The following is a 21137-nucleotide window of genomic DNA, read 5'->3' on the forward strand; positions in this document are numbered from 1 at the left end:
CAGATCCCGAATGAGGTGCTGGTTTCATGTTTACCATCATTTGATACTCATTCCCCAAGTGGTTCAAATTCTGTGGTGTGCTTACTTGCCAAGGAAAGAAATTACGGCAAGGGGCACTTCGAAGCAGCTGTTTACTCCTGGGCAGGGTTGAGCCTGTGTCCTGACTGTAATTTGAGTATTTAATTAAAACATAACAATAACCCATTTGTATTAATCAGCTAAGTGTGTTGTCTTCACATAAATGCCTGGATTTTTTTTTCCCCCTTCCTTCTGGGACAGCTGTGCTCTTGGTTTGGGAGAGCTCCTGTAGAAGTCCCTCTTGGTGTGTTCTGTAGAAGAGGCCCAGAGCTGGTGGGTCCATGTTTCTGGGAGAACAGAGGTTCCTGTAGCTCCAAGGTACAAAGTGAGAAGTCACAACTATACCTAACTGTTGCCAAACAGGATTAGAGCATCTGATTTGCGAGGCGGTTTTGTGATCCAAAATATTTGTGCATTAAAGTAAACAAAATTTATCACAACTGTGTCACTGAATCCAGGGTGCCAAAACTTCCATAGGGTCTAAGTAGGACTGAAGTCCACAGCTGGGTTTGTACAACCAGTTTTGGGCTCCTGTTCATAGGGAGAACATTTAACTCTACTGAACATACTTACTGTGATGTCCAGGCTCAGTAACACACACCGAGCTGCTCCTGGCACCCTGCAGCTCCCTCCATGGTTTCATACAGAGGTTGCTTGGTTTTCATTGCATGGTTGGGCAAGATCCATGGTGATGACTTACCAGCGGTGCACAGGGTATGTCGATTATCTTATTATAGTACGCTGTAGTGATGGAGCGGTTTTCGTATTTGCAGTCTTTTACCCAGACCAAACCCTTTTTTAACCAGTTTTATTCCCTGCTTTTAAAAACAATCATCAAAGCTTCTAATGATAAGATTTGTTCCTTCCAGGTATTTATGCTTCAGAGGCACCAACATTTTCCCATTATAAGTGTATGTGTGTGTGAGGGAGTTGGAGTAGGTGCTTGATGTTTGTTAGTTTTCATTACGATTCAGGAAGGGCGGGCTTGAGACAAATATTCTGTTTGTTTATTTACACATAGATTTAGGGAAGTACAACTTGAGGTTTTTGAATGTCTGTTAAGGATGGTGTGATACTTATTTTCATATTATTTTAGCTGTTTTAAAATGAATGTCAGGATAAAATGTTAAGCTGCAGTCATGCATATTTTAACTGACCAAGTCATGAGGCTGTGATTTCCATGGCATCACTTGGTCGTGTTTTTTTAAATTTGAATCAAATCTCATAAAAATCAACCTAAAGTTTTGTGGCAGGCTTCTGCGGTGGCCAGTTGTACCTATCCAGTGCAGAGCACAGTGGGAGCCGGCTGGGATGCCCTGGGGATGCTGTAGGGGTGCCCCTGGGATGCTGTGGTTACATCTCCTCCTACCAGCAGAGCTGGGTAAGGCTCCCGTGGCTGCCTGCCAGCAGCAGGCACAGCCCTGGCCTGTGGGCATCGAGGCTGTGGCCACATAGCCCCGCTGCCCAGGCTTCTGCTGCTTGCTGCCTCAGCCACGGCTTTACAACGTGACGTATATTTTCCTGTGGCTCCTTTTGCCGTGAGCACCACAGTGTTCCTCTTCTCCTGGTTCTTTTTCCCTTCCGTGATAGAACATTTCACCTGCTGCTATTCTGGGGGTTGTTTAGACCATTCCTATGACATTTTATTGATAAGGGAAGAGCCACTCCAGCCAAGGTGACTGGTGTGGGCTGGCAGGGTCTGGCCAAGGGGAGCCTCACCCACACATGGTAGAGATGCAATGAGCCAGCTGTGGGTTACTTTCTTGTTCGTGGGTGTATCTGATATTATCTAAGCATAGTTTATCACTTGGAATAGGTGTGTAGTCTGGACTGGAGATGACCGGGTCTTCTTCTTCAACCCTACAATGCAGCTGTCAGTCTGGGAGAAGCCGGTGGACCTGAAGCACCGCGGCGACATAAACCGGATCATCGAGGATCCTCCTCACAAGCGCAAGCTGGAAGCTGCAGCAAGTAACTAAAGCCCTGTGATTATTTGCCTCTATTTAAACTCAAATATGGAATGAAACTTGGTCGCTAAATACTTTCAGTGAAAGTTTGATAACCGTAATTAGAGTGAGTTTTCTTTTGAGATTTCATATAAAATATTGTGTTAGAATTGACGTTTATTGCACAATCCTTATTTTCACTGAAATGCTTAGCTGGGGGATAGAGCGTTCTCATTAATAGCAATGAAGAAACAGGTGGCTTCTTATACTGGATGAATCTCTGATGTATAAAATACATCTCGGAAGATGCTGTCTTTATGTTTTATTACACTTATTTCCAAGATGTACATTAGGAATGCATTACCAATGCGTTATTCAGCTGTTACACAAAAGCAGATACTCCGTAGCTAATGATTACCCAATCAAATTGTAGAGGCAGGGGAAAAGTCCTGGTAGTAAAACTCTTAATGAGTGCTAAAAGGTTTGGTGGAAACATGGGTGCTTCCATCTAAACATGACCCTGCCACCTTCTAAACACTGTGATTCCTGAAGAGGAAAGTTGTGCCTAAAGAAGAACACACTGATCTGCAGGAATACAATTTGAGTGGTTCAAAATATAGTTTAAAAGACACCCCTTGGCTTGTCAAGTGATCCAAGGTGCTTGCTACCTGGTCCTCCCCAAGATGGCTGGTTCATGGAGGCAGTTCTCCCAGCCAGACTTTTCCATCCCATGCCCCTCACCATGCCTTCTTTTTTCCTGCCACACGTACCTTAGTTGTTCAGTCCACATTTGGTCTGTGCTGGTGACCAGTCCAGGAGCAACCCAGCCTGTCAGCCTGTGCTTGCCAGTGCGGTAATGGCCTCCATAGTTTGTTCCACACATTTTTCTCCAAAGTTTATGTTTCACCAGTTTTTGTGGACTCCCTGTTACATGCCATGTCGATGCTCCTTTTATTTCCTGATGCTTTATGTTGGCTTTCACATGGGAGCGGTGTCGGTAAGACCTGGTGTTACCGGGAGGACGTGTAGACGCGTGGCACTCATTCAAAATGCTGCTTGTGTTGATGAGCTGCTTGTAATTCTTGAATATTCTGCTTTGCAGCTGTTTCAGTGAGTGGAGAGCTCCTTCGGCTGGTGCTTGTTCTTTAGTGGTGAGGTCTAAAAAAATGGAGGGGGAAACAAAATGGAGACTTTTGTCATTCTTTTAAAGTGTAGTATTTTATAACTAAAAGTAAGGTAGCCCTGCCAGTTTAGTGAGGTGACCTGCCTTTTTTCACCCGGGTCATGGGGGACTGTAACATACGCTTTCATCCATGGGCACCGCTCCTAATTAACTGCTGCAGAACAGGAGCTGTGAACGTGCATTTGTGGACTTGAGACACTAGGTCTGCAGGTAGATGAAAGTGAGTGATAATCAGGATTTATGTTGTCAGTATTAGCAAAAGTTGGCTGAAAAAAAGCCACAGGAATGTTTTCTATTAGTGTAGTCCTTATTGACATACAATGCCATTACATTTTGCAATATACATTGCAATTGTCAGATGCTTGTGTGTGTATATACATAAATATATACACAAATTTTGTATATGGCTTGAATAACTTCAGCTGTATATCTAATAATGCCAAAGTGTATCTGCTGAAGTTCATTCTACAGGAGAGAAATATAGTATATGTTTTCTATTACAGGATATATTGAAATATCAACTAATTAATGACAAGGGGGAATGATGGCCAAAACCAAAACTGAGGGTTGTTGTTCATGGTCTATAATTAATTAACGAGAAGACTCTAAAGTCATTGTTAAAATGTGCCACTTCAAAAATCCATTTTTTGCTGTGTGTTCCATCCTTTTTATTTATTATCTGTATGTACCATGAAGATTTGATTCATGCACCAGTTTCTTTATGACCATGGTTTTCATTGTTGCTAATAGTCTTAATCTTCCTTGATATAATTGGGACCTGCAGTTGCTCAGTATTTGAGACAGTCAGGTTATAATTAGTATATATTAGCTGCTAAGGTGAAAGGAATTATTTGTTACCATTTCTCTTAGCTTGGAATCTCGAGTAAATAAATAACACAAATGAGCTGTGTGTTTGCAACAATGGCTGCCAAATTTATTTAGCTTAGTTGCTGCTGCTGAGTTTTAATTAGGATTTTTAAATCAAAGGCACAAAAAAAGTTGGCAAGCATAGTTATTCATGGGGCCCTACAGGTTATCTGTGCATCACTCAACTGAAAGATCAAGTGCATTTATAACTTAGGCATAAATGATAAATTACTCATTTATCAATTCCTCCTCCTCCACAAAGTATAAGTTCTTAGGGAGATTGATGAAGGTGCCGTGGCTCTTCACTAATGGGTTCCCATCAGGCCATCCTGTGGAGTTGGAGAGGAGAGGCAGCTCCTCCTGTGCCTCCGGAGTGGCTGCACGGTGCGGGGTCCAGAGCAGCTCTTGGCCAGCACCACCGAGCCCCTCCGACAGGGACCTCACCGGGGCAGGGTGACCGCTGGGCAGAGCAGGCGAGGCCAGGGCAGCGGGGGCATTTCTGGGGCTTTCACACCTCCATCGTCCATGTTGCCTGGCGGCAGCGTGTGCCATCTGGTGACAGCTCTCTCTTCTTGTCCCTGACTGTTGTTACTCCTCTGCCTCCGTATGCTCACAGACTGACCATAATAACCCTATTTCCACTCAAAGATTCCTTGAAATCCTTGTCTTATTGCAATGGAGAAAACCATTTTTATCTATTCCTATTCCTTCACCAGCTCAAATGGTTTGTCTGGTTGTTTAGGCTGAGGAAGTTATTTTTTCAGTTAATTAAAAGAAAACTGACATTCTGGCTACAGAAAATGGCATGTCGATTCATAGCTGGTATGTTCCCTATTCAAAACCAGTTACAATTTGGTTTATTCTCTTCTCACAAATATTTTGGACCCCTTAACATTCAGACAAAACCATGAAGCATGGTCTCTAGAAATAAGGTAAAGCTTATTATACATATATATTATATATTTTATATATATATATATATAAAATGTATACTTTGTCTATTATTTATTATTATTTTAAATCTTAGAGTAAACTCCTGGCTTACGTGTGACGCATACTCTTTACAAGTCTGCAGATCAGATTTTTGTGTGTGGCCGATGGATTGATAGTGCTTTACCTCACCTGCTAAATGCCGGTGTTCCCTCTTTGTTCTGGAAAATGAACTGGAATTCATGACATGGCTGGGATTAGCTGAATGATTTCATTAATCAGCACTAAGCCTGATAGACCATCAGATTGGGGCAGTGCTCCGCTTCATGATTTCATGGAAAGATTACTGTCAAGTGATATTCTTCCTGAAAGCTTTAAATCAATTATTAGATTTTGCGCTTGGCTGCCTGTCTTCCCTTTCAAAGTCAGTTCATAATCCTACCAAAGGTCCAGCGGTGTGATGTGATTCAGTAGGCTCCTGAGTGAGAGTACAGATACCATTTGTCATGTTTTACTGAGTTTTCCATTGCACAGAAATTCTAAGTGATGATGCTGACTCTGATCTTGTCCCATTTATCCAAGTCAGTAGACCCACAGCAGTCATTCCTGCAGGCAAAGCGAGAAGGATGTGGTGTCCCTCCCTCAGGGGGGCTGTCACTGCTGTCTGGGAGAACCTGAGGTGTCTCAGGAACCGGTGGATGGAAGTAAACCCTGAAATCAGGGTGTATTGCATGAGTTCTTTTACCTGAAGGCTGTATGGTAGCTAACGTTTGGTTTTATAAATGCCCGGTTCAAATTTTTTTCACAGAAAAACTTAGAAGTTATATATCCTTTCAGAATTCTGTGAAAGGCCTTGTTGTAAGATGACTTCAAATTTGAGTGTTGTTGTAGAAGCACAGACCCATGGAATGGTTTGGGTTGGAAGGGACCTTAATAGTCATTTCGTTCCACTCCCCTGCCAGGGGCAGGGCCCCCTCCCCCCAGCCCAGGCTGCTCCCAGCCCCATCCAGCCTGGCCTTGAGCACTGCCAGGGATGGGGCACCCACAACTTCATCATCACCACCGTCATCATCACCAGTGAGTTTGCTCTTGTCCTGTGGAAATGTCAAAGAGGAAAGGCTCGTTGCCTTGGCCAGACTTCTCACCGCTTGCTTGCTTTAGTAAAAGAACGTCCCATCAGGCTTCGTAACGTCTGAGCATATCACGACATACGTCCTTTAGCCAGCTCTGGAAAGGCTGTCTGTGGCGTGTGGCAAACGCAGGAGGTGCCCCACCAGGCATGGCTTTTCCTTTTCTTTAATAGAGGTGAATTTGGTAGGAACAGGTTTGTGCTTGCCCAGCCACCTTTAACTTCATTGCTCTGGGAAAACACCACCGATTACTCTTGCAATTACATATTATTACCTTCAGATTTCATTAAAATTAAGACCACTGCTGCCTCCACAGGTTGTTCAACTCCTGATTAGTAGCTTTATAATATATCTGTTGAATTACTTCCACCTTCTGAGTTTACATGTCATTTTTCCTATTTCTTTGTATTTTTAATGGGGTATCCCAAAGAAGAATTTACCAAGAAGAGGTAATGCCTACAGTGAAGTTTTGTTTATTTAAAACATTATTAAATTAATTTCTGTATTCATAACGATCATGTATTGTCAGGAATGTTGAGCTCGAACTGTTCTTATTTTGGACTGCCATTAATTTTTCCTTATTCTCATTTAAAGTTCTAGTTAGTAAAGCGTTCATTTGCACCTGCTTTGTGTTTCCTCCTCATGTGGTCTCTGTTCCTGGTCTTCCAATGCTGCAATGTTACAGCTGCTGTTTGTTTCTTATTGTTCTTTTTGCAGTGATTTAGTGTGCACTTTGTTCAAGCACTTAGTACAAATAAAAGGTAACATTTGCTGAAAGCATACTGATAAACATGTAATTTCCCTAAAATAAGGAAACAAAATGATCTAAGAACAAGATTCTTAAATTGAAACTCGAAGTAAATGGCCAAATTTCTTTTAACTTCAGTGATACTAAGATTGGACCCATTTTCTGGCATATGTCATGGAGTTTCATCTGATTTCAGTGAGATCAGATCTCATCATATCAAGTTATTCAAACCTTTTATCTTCATAACCTAAGTTCAATTTTATATTTTTTTAATTTATTTTTTCATAGTTTCATCAATAGCAAGATATGTCTTCACCAGTCTAGTACAAAGAGGCAGAGGTTTGGTGTTTCTGATATTCCCAACAATTATGAACCACATACTATTTAATAATTATATTTCTCAGCGAATTCCTGCTGAACTACTGAAGTGTCCCCAACACAGACCAAACACTGGATGGACATGACTTCTGGTGGTCTGTTCATTTGAATTTTGAAAAAAATTGCAGTTTGTATATGTGAAAAACAAATAATTTTCAAAATTAAATATCTGTTCCATATGCTTCATATTCTGACAATGCAACCTCAGAGTCCTTCAAGGGTAGGTGTCTAGGTGAAACCAGGAGTGTAACGTTGCCTTGGAGCTATTCCGCAACATCAGGAGTGTGGAGGTTGTTGGTATCTCCATAGCCTTGTTATACTTGTGGTTGATTTTCTGGTAAATCAGCATTATATTTGCTTATTTAGAAAGATGATTGGGCTAAGGAGGCAAGTTCTGGTGTGAGTTAGCACTACCGAATCCTTCTGAAATAATTTTGCAGGGATCTCTTTGTAGTTGCATTTTTAAGGGAAGGGAGGAGGGAGTATCAGATGAAGCAGTAAGAAGGTTTAAAACAATTATGTCATAAATGAACAATGTGTAATTTTTCAGAATGAAAATGTTTGGTTTTATTGCTATCACTTTTGTTTGGATGAAGGCAGTTCTGAGGATCTGATGAAATATGTGTTATTTTTAAAAGACTCTGTGGAGAGTGAATAATAGTACATACCTGAGCAGCGGCCAAAGACAAGAAATGAAAGATTAATTTGAGGAATATGTATTCCCATTTATCTAGTTCAAATCTAATAACTGTTTATTTCTTTTTAGCAGAAAAATGTGTTAGTTCTTGTCCAGGGGATGAAAATGATGATCTTAGCATCAAAACTAAGAGAAATAAGTAAGTTCTAAAGTTTACTTATCTATATGTAATGTTGGGAAGCTAACATCTGGTACAAATAAGTGCAAAGAGAAATACAATTCTCTTCTGTGTGGGTAACTACACCAGTAAATTATGAGAGTCATTCCTGAGGTGTCCAATCTTCATAAAACTCCATGATTCTCTGTAATCTGTTTGCCATGAATGTCATCCATTTTTGTCTAAGTAACTCTTACTTACTTTTAAATGGTTAAAACCAGACTGTAACAATATGCATTTATTTCAAAGACATTGCATAAAAGCTTTATCTTTATGGAAGTGAAGAGGATTATTTATTATTTTTTTGTCACTGGTGTCAGGGTTTCCAAGCTACCGGCTCAGAAATGTAAGCAGGCATTTCTGTCATGGTGCTTTTATTTGACCTTTATCACCACGTGTGTTTCAAATTTTCAAGAAGCAATAGCCAAAACCCCACGTGCCAAATAAGCAACTCCTTCACCCTTTGCCAAAACAGCAAAAAAATGAAGCAAACAGTTCTGTTGTAAAGAGTGCCTTAAGAAACATTTCATTCCATTTAACCTTTGGCCAGGAACCGCAGATAACATTAGCGGTTCATGCAGGCTGGCTATGATTAAGATACTAGTTAGGACCATTGAAAAAGTAAATCTGTAGAATAAATCTGCATAGACAGTGTGTTATATTTCTGAAGGCATTGTGACGAGCATGCTAAATTTTTGTATTTTCCAACTGAATACATTGAAGATAATTTTTTTCTCTCTTCTATCGCCATTCTTCTTATCCTATGACATTGGATGGTTCTTTTGACCTTGTTAAGAATTTCTGTAGATTTGTTTTATTATGAAGGAAGGATAAGATACTGCCGAGTTTAATACTCAGGCTATTTGAACATTTACTGTTTGATATAAAGAGTATATTTACACTTTATATATACTAACGATGTACTTTTACTATTTATGTAATATTTAGTAAATATTACTTAAACAGTGTAAAAATGTATATTTAGTATAAAATGTTTAGGACCGCTTTAATTGACGTCAGTGGGTCTGACAATAATGGGACAGTATTATGACCTGTGCGTAGAAGGGGATATTTTCCCTGTGCTATTAAGGTGATTGCCTTTGGTGGTTGGTTGAGAAAATATGAAAACGTCTTTCCATTAATGTACATAAATACAGTTCTAAACCTCCAGAAGCTTGTTCATAGAACTTGCACATTTGCCAAGATTGCTGTATCAGAGTATTCTGGGGCATGCTCTGCCATGTGTTGGAAGGTCAGGGAGTGCCTTTTTCACTGTCTATTGTGAGCAAGGAATCTTGTCTCATCTTCATTGGGTTCCCATGACTGACTTGAAAGTGGTTTCCATGACTTATCCACTTGAAAGACTAACTTTGGGGGTTTTAGTCTCGTATCTTCTTTACACTCAAAAGGACATTGTCAACATTCTAAGCCCCAAATATGGACCGTCTTTTTATATATTTGCAAAATTTATCTTTTATTATTTTAATTTACTCGCAGAAATACATTTTTTGTATGCATATTTACACACACATCCCTCCTCCAAAGCAGATAGGTAAATACAGTTCAAGCTGGGCAATCTCAGCCCATCGCTGAGTTGCTGCATGCCTCTCCTGCCTTAATGCATTTTAGCATCTTTCTTGTGGTATATATTTATAGATACATAGGTACATGTATATACATATAGAAGTGTAAATCACACAGCCATCCAGCTAAAAGAGCAATCCTGTCAGAAATCCCGCAGCATGGTGGCAGGTACCTCTGATTTCCAGCAGTGTTTGCTGCGGTATGGGCAGCAAAGCAGTGCTGCAGTGTCCACTGATGCTGCCAAGGTATCTCGCATGGAAAAGAGCATTTGTGGGATGGGAAGGCATCCTTTGGGTCTTGAAAAGGTCGTTTGAGTGATAGGCAGCACAAACTACTCTCAGCTGTGACTTTATGCCACAAAAGTTAAATAGCATGTTATAATGAATGTACATCACCTGCTGTTTATGTTACATTTGTCTTTATATTATGCTACATTTATGTATGGCATAACAAATAATACAGCTTTTATCATACTTGAGATATGTGGCAAGATATTAGTTGAGAGGATGTTTAAAGCTCTGAGAGCCCTATCATAAGTTCTATTTAAAAAAATAAATCTTTAGATCAGTAGGAACTAATTCTTATTTGTGAAGTATTTGGTCAATTGCTCCTCTGAAAGTCGAGGGCAGCATTCACATAACAAACAAGTGAGCTTTGGCTGGCAACACAGCATTTTCTCAAACTTCTTTGTGACAATCCCAATTCCCCAGAAGTTTGACCTGTCACCGAAAAGCCATAAAATGTTTATTTTTCTGTCAGCAGAACATACATCTGCAAATTACTGTGTGATTTCTACCGCCACTTTGAATTTTAAATTATCTTCTAGAACATGTGAAGATCTCCTGATGTTCTGCTTTTTTACCCTGAAACAGTGGCAGAATATAGAGGTTCATTGAGGGACCTTAAACTACTGACATTTTACTAAAGAAATGCAGTCTAAATGCTTGTTTAAATGTATTTATATTAGACTGTAGCTAACAGTTCATGACATAAAGAAGTAAAATATCATAGGGTTTTAATTTCAAACTAGAATTTAGTTATCCTCAGGATGAAAATACTGTATAAACTCATTTGCTATATTAAGATTGTTTTATGAATGTGATTGAGGCATCCCAATGGAGATTGCATGGTACTGTCCCAGCTGGGTGTCCACTGCAGTGGGCAACCTTCCATCACCGCAGCTGAGCCCTGGGGATGGTTCTTTGCACAGCAGCTAAAATCACTGCCACCATCAGTGTTTGGAACTGATATTATGGTTTCTAAGTGCGATGGGTCTCAGTTGCATACATCTGTGTGTGTCTGGATTAGTCAGCCAAAAGTGGGACTGATTTTAAAAGTGTGGCCCGTAATTTGCTGTAAGAAATGCAGCCGAGTTACTCGGTGCCATAGGCAGCAAAAGGTGAATTCTCAAAATGTATAGCATACTAAAGTGCTGGTTAAGCTCCGAGTTTGGGATAAAAGGATACACATCACCAGCTTTTCATCTTCCAAATTGCACATACAAGGTCCAAATCTGACTTTCTGTTTCCTCTGCTTTGTTTTACTTGGAATGGACAAAGTGCTGCTCACTCCAGACTGAGTCCAGAGGTGGTGAAAAATTTCTTTTTACAGAAACCTAAACGCATTTTCATTTTGGTGCTGGATGGACAGAAAAATTATTTATATTGCTGTCATATCCACATTAATAATTGAATATGAAAACAGTGACTGTTTTCCTACATCTAACACAGAATACCCCTGCACAGCCATTATCCGCTTATTTTTGTGATATCAACATTATTTTTTTTTTGGTTATGTATATCTTAAAAAGGAGGCATTACATGCTTTCAGGGTTTCTTTTAAAATACGCTGTTTTCTATATTCTCTATTATTTAAGTAAAGTAACTTAGTAAATCAGTGTTCCTTTGACACACAGTAAATCATCTGCTATACAGAAAGCGCTGTGCTAAGGGTAAGGTCCTGTTCCATCAAGGTTCCAGTACAATTCCTTATAACTGACCTAGCGGGTCATCTCACAGAGGTTCGCATTGGATCACCAACTCACATTGGTAAGAACATATCTGCTATTTCGCTTGCTCTACCCTTTCTTTGGTGACAGAGCTAGCAGGGGACCTGGCCAAGGCTGGCTGCAGAAGACAGCAGGGCTCCCTTCTTTCTCTCGTGGAGGTCTGCACAACCTCCCTCCAGTGCTTCCAGCCAGAATCTGCATCTGCAGGTTTGGGAGCTCTGGGCTCCACAAGCTGCTGTCACATTTCTGTTTATACTTTGTTGGGGTATAATGAAACTGCTTAAAAATACTGAAGTCAAATTCTTGCTCAGTCAATGCTCTGACTGTACTCTTTACAACAGAAAAAAAAAGAGAGAAAGTTTAGCTTTTCTTCAGAGAAACTTCAGGTTTTCTGGGTTTTCTTCACAGAATGACAGAAGGGGGGGGGGGGGGGGGGCTCTGTCCCCCCTGGTCCCAGCAGGTCCCTCAGGGATGTTTCCACGTGGGTTCGAGCATCTTCAAGGATGGAGCCCCACAGCCTCCCTGGGCAGCCTACTGCTGTGTCTGACCACCCTCACAGCAAGAAAGTGCTTTCTTATGCTATAGGTGGATTTCCCTGTGTTTCAGTTTGTGTCCATTGCTGCTTCTTTCAGTGGGTGCCACAGTTATACGTCTCACCACCCTATGCATTTTTTGATTTGCAGGCTTCCCAGGTCATCCTAGTAGGCTGCCCATATATGTCCATCTGAGTAGGAAGTCACATGCTTTGTTGTGCAGATTATTGTATTATTTGCCTTAAAAATTGCATTCTTCATTGTCGTTTTTGGCTTGAGAACAAGTTCTGTGTGGTTTGCAGCATCGTTTTCCATTGTGTAAGGAGGACTGAAGGGAAGAATGGCTTTTCTGGTGCTCGCCTGCTGGAGCAGTGCACTGTATTCCTTTCAGTCTTGGCTTGCTTTGCACTTTGTGTGTGCTAGAAATTGGATTGGCCTCTCATGGATCCTGTCGCAATAAAATTCACTATTACGATATAAAAGTAACTGTCATTCTGTGAAGAACACTGATTTGGTATCTCTCAAATCGCCAGTAATACAGCCTACATTGTAGGACAATGTAAGTGTAATGTAATTATTTGTAGAAGGAAGATAATACGCTAGAGCTCACATTACATACTGATCTAATTCATTTGCTTGGAAATAAAAAAAAGTGTTTTCCTGCTGAAATTTCAAACTAAGTATTACTCTGCAGTGGTGAAAATTGCATTAGTAGAAAATGCTGTCATGCCTAGTAGGAGCTTAAAAATCAAATGGCCTGATATTTATTATACTCCATTGAACCCTGTGATCATTTTAAGACCCCTGAACTTTCCAAAAGGTGGCCTTAATTTGCACTGAGCTCCTTCATAGACTCACACAATGGTTTGGGCTGGAAGGGACCTTTAAAGCCCACCCAGTCCCACCCCGTGCCCCGGGCAGGGCCCCCTCCCCCCAGCCCAGGCTGCTCCCAGCCCCATCCAGCCTGGCCTTGAGCACTGCCAGGGATGGGGCACCCACAGCTGCTCTGGGCAGCCTGGGCCAGCGCCTCGCCGCCCTCACGGGGAACAATTTCTGCCTCACAGCTCATCTGCATCTCCCCTCTCCCAGCTTAAGGCCATTCCCCCTTGGCCTGTCACCACGTGCCCACGTACAAAGCCCCTCTCCAGCTTCTTGCCGGCCCCTGTAGGTGCTGGGAGCTGCTCTAAGGTCTCCCCGGAGCCTTCTCCTCCCCAGGCTGAGCAGCCCCAGCTCTCCCAGCCCGGCTCCATGGCAGAGGGGCTCCAGCCCCCTGACCACCTCCGTGGCCTCCTCTGGGCTCGCTCCAACAGGTCCGTGTCCTTCTCATGCTGGGGGCCCCAGAGCTGGTCGCAGCGCTGCAGGGGGGTCTCACGGGAGCAGAGCAGAGGGGCAGAATCCCCTCCCCCACCCTGCTGGCCACGCTGCTGGGGATGCAGCCCAGGGCACAGGGGCCTCTCTGGGCTGCGAGTGCACATTGCCAGGTCATTTTGGGCTTCTTTTCAACCAACACCCCCAAGTCCTTTCCCCTCAGGGCTGATCTCAATCCATTCTCTTCCCAGCCTGCATTTGTGCTTGGGGTTGCCCTGACCCACATGCAGGACCTCGCAGCTGGCCGTGTGGAACTTCATGAGGTTCACACGAGCCCACCTCTCACACCTGTCCAGGTCCCTCTGGATGGCATCCCTTCCTTCCAGTGTGTTGACCCACCACACAGCTTGGTGTCATTGGCAAACTTGCTGAGGGTGCGCTCGATCCCACTGTCTCTGTCACCATCAAAGATATTAAACAGTGCCAATCCCAGTACGGAGCCCTGAGGAATGCCACTCATCACCGGTCTGCACTTGGACATTGAGCCGTTGAGAACAACTCTTTGAGTGCCACCATCCAGGCAATTCCTTTTCCACCCAGTGGTCCATCCATCAACCCATGTCTCTCCAGTTTAGAGACGAGGATGTCATGTGGGACAATGTCAAATGCTTTGCACAAGTCCAGGCAGATGACATCAGTCGCTCTTCCTTCACCCACCAGTGCTGATCGTAGAAGGCCACCAGGTTTGTCAGGCACGATTTTCTGTTTAGTGAAGCGCTGTTGGCTATCACTAATGACCCCCTTATTTTCCATGTGCCCTAGCACAGTTTCCAGGGGGATCTGCCTCCCGATCTTGCTGGGCACAGAGGTGAGGCTGACTGGCCTGTAGTTCCCTGGGTCTTTCTTTTATCCCTTTTTAAAAATGGGAGTTGTGTTTCCCCTCTTCCCATCAGTGGGAACTTCACTGGACTGCCATGACTTCTCAGGTGTGATAGTGTCTGAGCCGCTTCATCCACCAGTTTCCTCAGGACCTGTGGATGCATTCATTGCTCAGAGTATTAAGGAACAGCAGGATGGACCCAGGGCACAAGTCTGATTTTCACGCTTGAATTGGCCAACTTCTCTGAAGTCAGGAGGTTTGAGTGCCCATCTCAAATCCCATCACCCTCCCTGAGCAGACTCCTTCCTACCTCTGATTCCCAACTAATTAACCTCTCATTGCAGATGCTGAGGGCCCGCAGGGGCAAATCTTCAGCTCTCTGAACAGTGGGGAAATAGGTGTTCACTTCCAGTGCTGTGAGAGTGCAGCGTTAGTGGTCTCTAACTCTGAGAAAATTATGTAGCTATTTATCTGGTGTGAAACTGTTCAGCTCTAGCAATGACACCAGTTAGGTAGGATTGCACCTGAAGAGAGCATCGCTCTTAATGGTGCTGCTGCTTTATGGTTGAAACTTTCTGTAAAGTGTCCTTTTCTGAAATGAGCACAGTGGTGCTATGTACGTGCTTTTATTCCATGGGTCTTGTAGGCAGAGGGACTCAGGCAATATGTAGGAAGTATTTTCTCATAAATGCCTATTTATTCTAATCAGATGCAATCTTGGAAAAAGGCTGTCAGCATAAATATAGACCTGGCACCGACAAAGGGCAGGTTCTTTGTTGATGCTTTGTTGGCAGGTTTGTGCAGGCGATGCATTGCTGGATTACTTCCCTTAGGAGTGAGCTTGCGGGGTGCATGGGAGCATAAAATAAAGATTAGTGTTGTCGTTCAAGTTTGGGGGCACAGAAACAGAGGAAAGAAAAATAAACCAAGATGAGTCTCTTCAGTCACTCCTTTAAAGTCTCCACTCCTTGACAAATTTTATATAAAGCTGTCACTTTTCTGTGGCTTGAAATATAGCATAGTATGTCACTGCTGAGTTCCCCTTTGATCACGCCGATAGACCATCCTTCCACATAACGAGCTGCTGGAGGTCCCCTGGCAGGGCTCGCGAGCCCTGTGGTTTAATAACGAGCCGCAGGTCTGGGTAACTTCTCAGCTGTCAGCGCCTGCTCCCGGGCTGCTCTGAGCGCACCAAGAAGTCCTGCGTCCTGGAGGATTTTCTAGAGAGGGTAAAAAATCCCCTCCCAAGTTGACAATTACTGAACTATTTTCTATCTTACCTTGTTAAAGAACAGAAGATTCCCAGGCTGCTGGCCGGGGGAGGAATGAAACAGAGGAGAAAAATGAGGAAACATCAGCACCTCAGATCACGCCTCCCCTAGAAGAGCGCATCACTCATTTCCGAGACATGCTTCTGGAGAGAGGGGTAAGAAATACACTTGCTTTCCTTGACATGTCCCATTTATGAAAATAGGGGATTATGTGGGACAACTACAGGAGTCATTTCATAACTATGACTTAGCAGTCAAATGAAGAATTATTGAGAGGGGGTTTTCTATTAGCCATGCTGGTTTTGTCATACTTTACTGTGACTTTTCTTCTGATGCCATGCAGCCAAACGTGGCTGTGCAGAACTGAGAGCCCTTTGCAAGTCTGCTTCCAATTAAATTCCTACAGACAGACCCAAGGATACCCAAAGATAGGTGGTACCTCTTCCAGCACAGACCAACGTCTCAGCAGGGTGTGGGGCTTGTATCCACATGCCATCCCAGAGGTCCCATGTGAACCCCAGAAATGAGGAATGAAGAACAAAAGATGTGTCACGTACATCACCTGAAGGACAGCCCCAGGCTCAGGAATAGCTCTGGCAAGCTCGTTGCTTTTTTTAGCACGGGAGAGGTTTCATCACCACCAACTCTGATGACCCCAGCCATAGGAAATCAAATGTAGTTACTGGCCATCCAAAATCCACCCAGTCTGTTACAAAAGGTTGTTCTGGAATCTCAGGAGGGTTAAGAAAGCCTTCCCTTTTCCCTGGACCTCAGTGACTATCCTTGGACTTTTCTGGGGAGATGTGTGGTTCCAGCTGAGGCTGAGGTGCGGGAGTGTGGGATGCTCAGGGCTTTGGGCTGAACGGGGATCAGAAGAGATGGCCCCTCCGCAGCCAACCAGACAGGAGTACCTGGAGCATCCTTCTCTTCTGCATCGAGGCCAGCGCAGACCCGGTGGCTGTGGAGCTGTTACAGGTTGCAGGAGGGAGTTATTGCAGCCATTTTACCATGACCTAATCAAGATCATGAGTCGATAGATGGAGCATAAATTCAGTTTGCAGACAGAACCCATCAGCGTTGTGAGCCTCATGACCAATGGTGAAATATGGATTACAGATAGCGTAACAGCATCCAGTGACTGATTTTGTAAAGAGCTTTGGCCTGATTTTTGTTTTCTGTGGTAGTGCTTACAAACCTGTGATGAACTGCCTATGTAAAGATTACCGTCAATATGAGGAATTGTGGGTACTGTTTTTTCTAACATCACCTCCGCAAAAGTTCATCTCACAGTGTCCCTTCTTCCAGAGAACTGATGATTTTGAGCATGAATGGAATTAATAAGCCTGATAGCTTTAGGTCTTAATCCTGCAAACATAAATGGGTGTGTAATAGAGTAGTGTATGTAGATTTTATACCTCCCTCCAACACTCTGAAAATATGTATTCTATAGAAGTTAATGTAATTTCTACAAAGAAAAAAAATCCAAGGTATTTGTTGCTAGGCAATAAAGCCTATAAAATTTAACATTAGTAATCAGCAGACTTTAAAGGTAGATAATCAGAGCTTCAGAAGCTCAACAGTAAATTATCTCCACCCCAACACTTCTTTATTAATACATTTTGTTATTTATGCTTAAAAAATGTAGAAGTACTGTAAATGGATACTTGTTGAAGAGTTCTGCCGGCACATTTTAAGTCAGTGGGCAATAAGTCAAAATTTGGAAGTATTAGGGATGTTTTATAATAGGATTTCTCAAGTGTTTCCTGTATAAGAGTCAGACTTCCTCATAAAAATAAGAAATTCAGGAAATTTACTGTTTTGTTTTGCTATTATTCATAAATGTACACTAATAGGCAATTTTTCTGTCACCCCAAGCATTTTTTTTAAATATCCAGATAAGCTGCTGGTTAGCACCAGCTGGTTGGCATTGTTTGAGATGCAGTGAGGCCATCAGTGTTATTTTAAATGGGTTATTTAATGAATGTCTCCTGCTATTTTCTCATAAAGTTTTTATTTCTTAAGAAGTTCCTTAATGGCATTACAAAGAGCTTGAACTAGATGGAGTTCTTCAGTGTAGTTCTGACTCTTCCTATATGAATTATATCAACAGAAGAATATTTATTGTAACATTTTAAAAAAAACCAAACACGTGATTTTCAGTGTAGCTCCAAGACAATTGCTCTATTCTTGATTCTGTGGCAAGTTTTCCATGGTAAAGATGTAATCTTTGATATCCTCCTGGAAATTTAAAAGTTTCCACAAAATCCTGAGGGGAAGCGGAAAGTTCAAGCCTCTCCCAGGCTCCCTCACAACCACGGCATCAAAATATCCGTGTTCTACAGTCTGTATTTCTAGGAAAGTCTTCTCTTTGCTGGGATTCTGTCAGTGAAACAAGACTTTTCTAAAGGATTCCAAATGGTATTTTTTTCTCCAGATTTTACTTTCCTAATTCTGGGGAGAAAAAAAAGGGGTTCGGGGGGGTCCTGACCCCAACCTTCCCATCTCAAAACAATTCTGGCAGCCTCAGCATTATCCTAAAGAAAAAAAAAATATTAAAAATCCAAATAAACAGGGTTTTTCTGGATTTTTCCCCTATGGCCTGTTTTTCAGACAGACCCAAAAAGCCCCTTTATAGAAGGAAAAGCCACTGAATCCCATTTATTAATATCTTTTAATGGAGGTGGTTTGTTGGTTTGGGACGCTGGGCACATTTGGTGCCAGCAGCAGGTGATGATGTGGGCAGGGGTCTCCCAGCTCAGGCACAGGGTGGTCCTTGCCACTACTGACCCCGCTGCCTCCCCTCAGCCCTTTGCCACACCATCCTTCTTGCTTTTCTGCATGTCTTGGTAGCTTGTGCCCAGGGTGGACATGGTTCACTACCAGAACAGCATATCCTGAAAGATGGGAATCCTTTGCTAATGAAGCAAATATCAGGCTCTTCACCTTTCTGTTCCTAGGTGTTTTTTAGTCAAAGCCAAAATCTCAACCTGTCATTGTTTCTGGGCTTCCAGAGTAAATTAAAAATAAAACCATCTATTCAGATAGATGTTCTTTCACTTCTAAGCATACTGCTCAAACTCAATACGTTGAATTCTTGTGAGTTTTTTTCCCTGTACTTTGCACTCTGGTTAAGAGCAGGGGTTGAGAACTGGAAACCCATGACAAGCTCAGACCTCTTTTCTCCTTTTCGTATCTCTCTTCTCCTTTTCATCTGTGGTGATACTAGGACACAGAAGTCATCACTTATTCTAGGAAGAGATGCCACCCCCACCATGCCCAGTGCATGTGTTTGCTGGTTGAGTGTCCCATAGTAAGGAAGAACAGCACAATACAATAGGCGTTGGGAGATTAGTCAGAACATTAATATTTTATATGCATTTGCAGGATATGAGTATCCTGAACAGCGTGTGATGTGTAGCTAGGATTAAACTATAGATATTAGTAGCCAACATTTATTTTAGCTGTGTCTGTAGCATGTGAAATGTAATCATTACTAAAAAAAAAATCATAAACAGGGATGATTACCTGATAAATTAGCCTGAGCTTAACTAGCTTTGAGTTCAAACTGGCTTTTGTACTGGGAAAAAAACCTGATATCCGAGAGAGTGTAAGAGACACCCTGAAGGCAAGGATTCCTGCTGATGATCCTTCTGAAGGGGAAAAAAACCCAGACCTCAGGACTTCGCCACGTGTGCAGGTGTGGAGTGCAAACCCCAAGCTGTGAGAAGATGATGAACTTTGATTTTTCCAATTTCTAACCACTCTAACAGGAAAACCAGTCCATTTAAACCTTCTTTGCTTCATCAGAGCATTCCTGTTTGGGTGTTAATTACTCTATTTTAATTATACCTCACATACTTAATTTTTTTATTGAATTTACTCTTTGTAATTAGATGGAGTGATTAGAATATTTAATGTTACTCGGGAGTATTCTGCAACAATCTAATTAACAGTGGTGTTGTACAAGGTAGCAGATTCAGGCTGGGGAATTCAGTCCTACGCTCCCAGATTGTCATTTTGTGAAAGTCCTGGGTAAAGGGGACTGGGCAAGTGAGGCACCTGCTTGGATCCGTGGTGGTCCTTACAGCCCACTCACCGTAAAGAGGTTTTGGAGAAGGTGGAAGAACCTCTGTAGGAGCATGATGTTCTCATCCTCTGGCTGCAGGACCGTGAGTGATGCATGGGCCTTGGGTGGATGCCCAGGTCCCACTCCAGAGAGCTGGATTCAGGGGAGAAGCCCCGAAATGGAGGAGATGTGACAGCCATGCTGCTGGAGGGAAGCGGCACATTTACTATAGAAGCATGGTGATACAGCGCCTTGAAGATGTTCCCTGCTATTTCTTCAGCGTGTGCATGCATTGATGGCCTCATTTGGGTTACAATTTTAGTTTTGGAGAGGAAAGGAGTTAAAGCTGAGATAATTGCTTAAATGGAAATTGATGCTCCTGTTGTACAAAGGGGATAATAAAATGGCATTTTCCTTTCTGCTACAGATTCTTTCCATAAAAAATGTGGAATAAGCATCTCCCAGATACTCAGAGATGTCCTAGAGCAAATCAATACTAATGGTGTGGGGGCGACCAGAGCATTGCCAGAAACAGATTAAAATTCAACTTCCAACCGCTCTGAGGAATCCTTTAGAGGGTTCATTAGCTTTCTGAACTACTCTTTTGGTTCACCTTGGAACATTTTCTTCTTTCACGTCCTTATTAAAATTCCTTAATGTGACTGTGTTTGTCTACTTCACAGGTTTCAGCATTTTCTACATGGGAAAAGGAGTTACACAAAATAGTATTTGATCCACGTTACCTTCTGCTAAATTCAGAAGAACGTAAACAGGTGAGCATTACCTCCAGCATAGCTTCTGATTAGCAGCAAACATCTCCCAAATTAACTGTAATAACAGAGTAATTATCTTGGTAGGAGAAAAAGAATTGCATGAAATTAAAATTTCTTTCTTGAGTTTTTCAGTGAGACTCATAATTTAAACTTCCACTTATAAGAAAGTCCTGCCTTTGAAAAGCAAGTGGTAACGAGTGAGTTTGCACACAGAGATGAGCTATGGTCTCTTGGGTTATATGAACAACTCCCACTGAGGCTGGGAAACCGGGCTGTAGGAAGGGGAATGGCCAACAGGTAATGTTTCCACTCTGAATTATTTAAATATGGTAGAGAGACTACTTAATTTTTATTACTTAGAATATTTTCTAGGAGTTTGGCAGTATTTACTGCTATATTTGGCAATAACTAAACTTGCTAGACATAAATCGATAGAGCACTGTGGCTATGCTGGTATCTGTCTGAAAGAGTTTAGTATTCCTGGCAAGCTGCAAAGGGAAGCGGACCCTTTGCTGCCTTGTTTATTTGGGCATTAATTATCACTAGGGATCTAAAAACCCAAGGGCTGCAGATTAGTGTAAAAAAAATTAGGAGATATGC

The 21137-nt window shown here is 42.3% G+C and overlaps 1 protein-coding gene across 1 annotated transcript in view; it reads left to right on the top strand.

The window, feature by feature from the left end:
- The window catches only part of TCERG1L (transcription elongation regulator 1 like), a 104420-nt gene that overhangs the window by 74869 nt on the left and 8414 nt on the right, over positions 1-21137 (top strand). Inside the window, exons 9-12 of the mRNA XM_055793594.1 lie at positions 1895-2049; positions 8027-8096; positions 15718-15853; positions 20448-20537. Coding sequence (XP_055649569.1) covers positions 1895-2049; positions 8027-8096; positions 15718-15853; positions 20448-20537 — 451 coding nt within the window. The remainder of the gene's footprint in view (positions 1-1894; positions 2050-8026; positions 8097-15717; positions 15854-20447; positions 20538-21137) is intronic.

Source organism: Falco peregrinus, chromosome 1, assembly GCF_023634155.1.
Source record: "Falco peregrinus isolate bFalPer1 chromosome 1, bFalPer1.pri, whole genome shotgun sequence".
NCBI classification, from domain to species: Eukaryota; Metazoa; Chordata; class Aves; order Falconiformes; family Falconidae; genus Falco; species Falco peregrinus.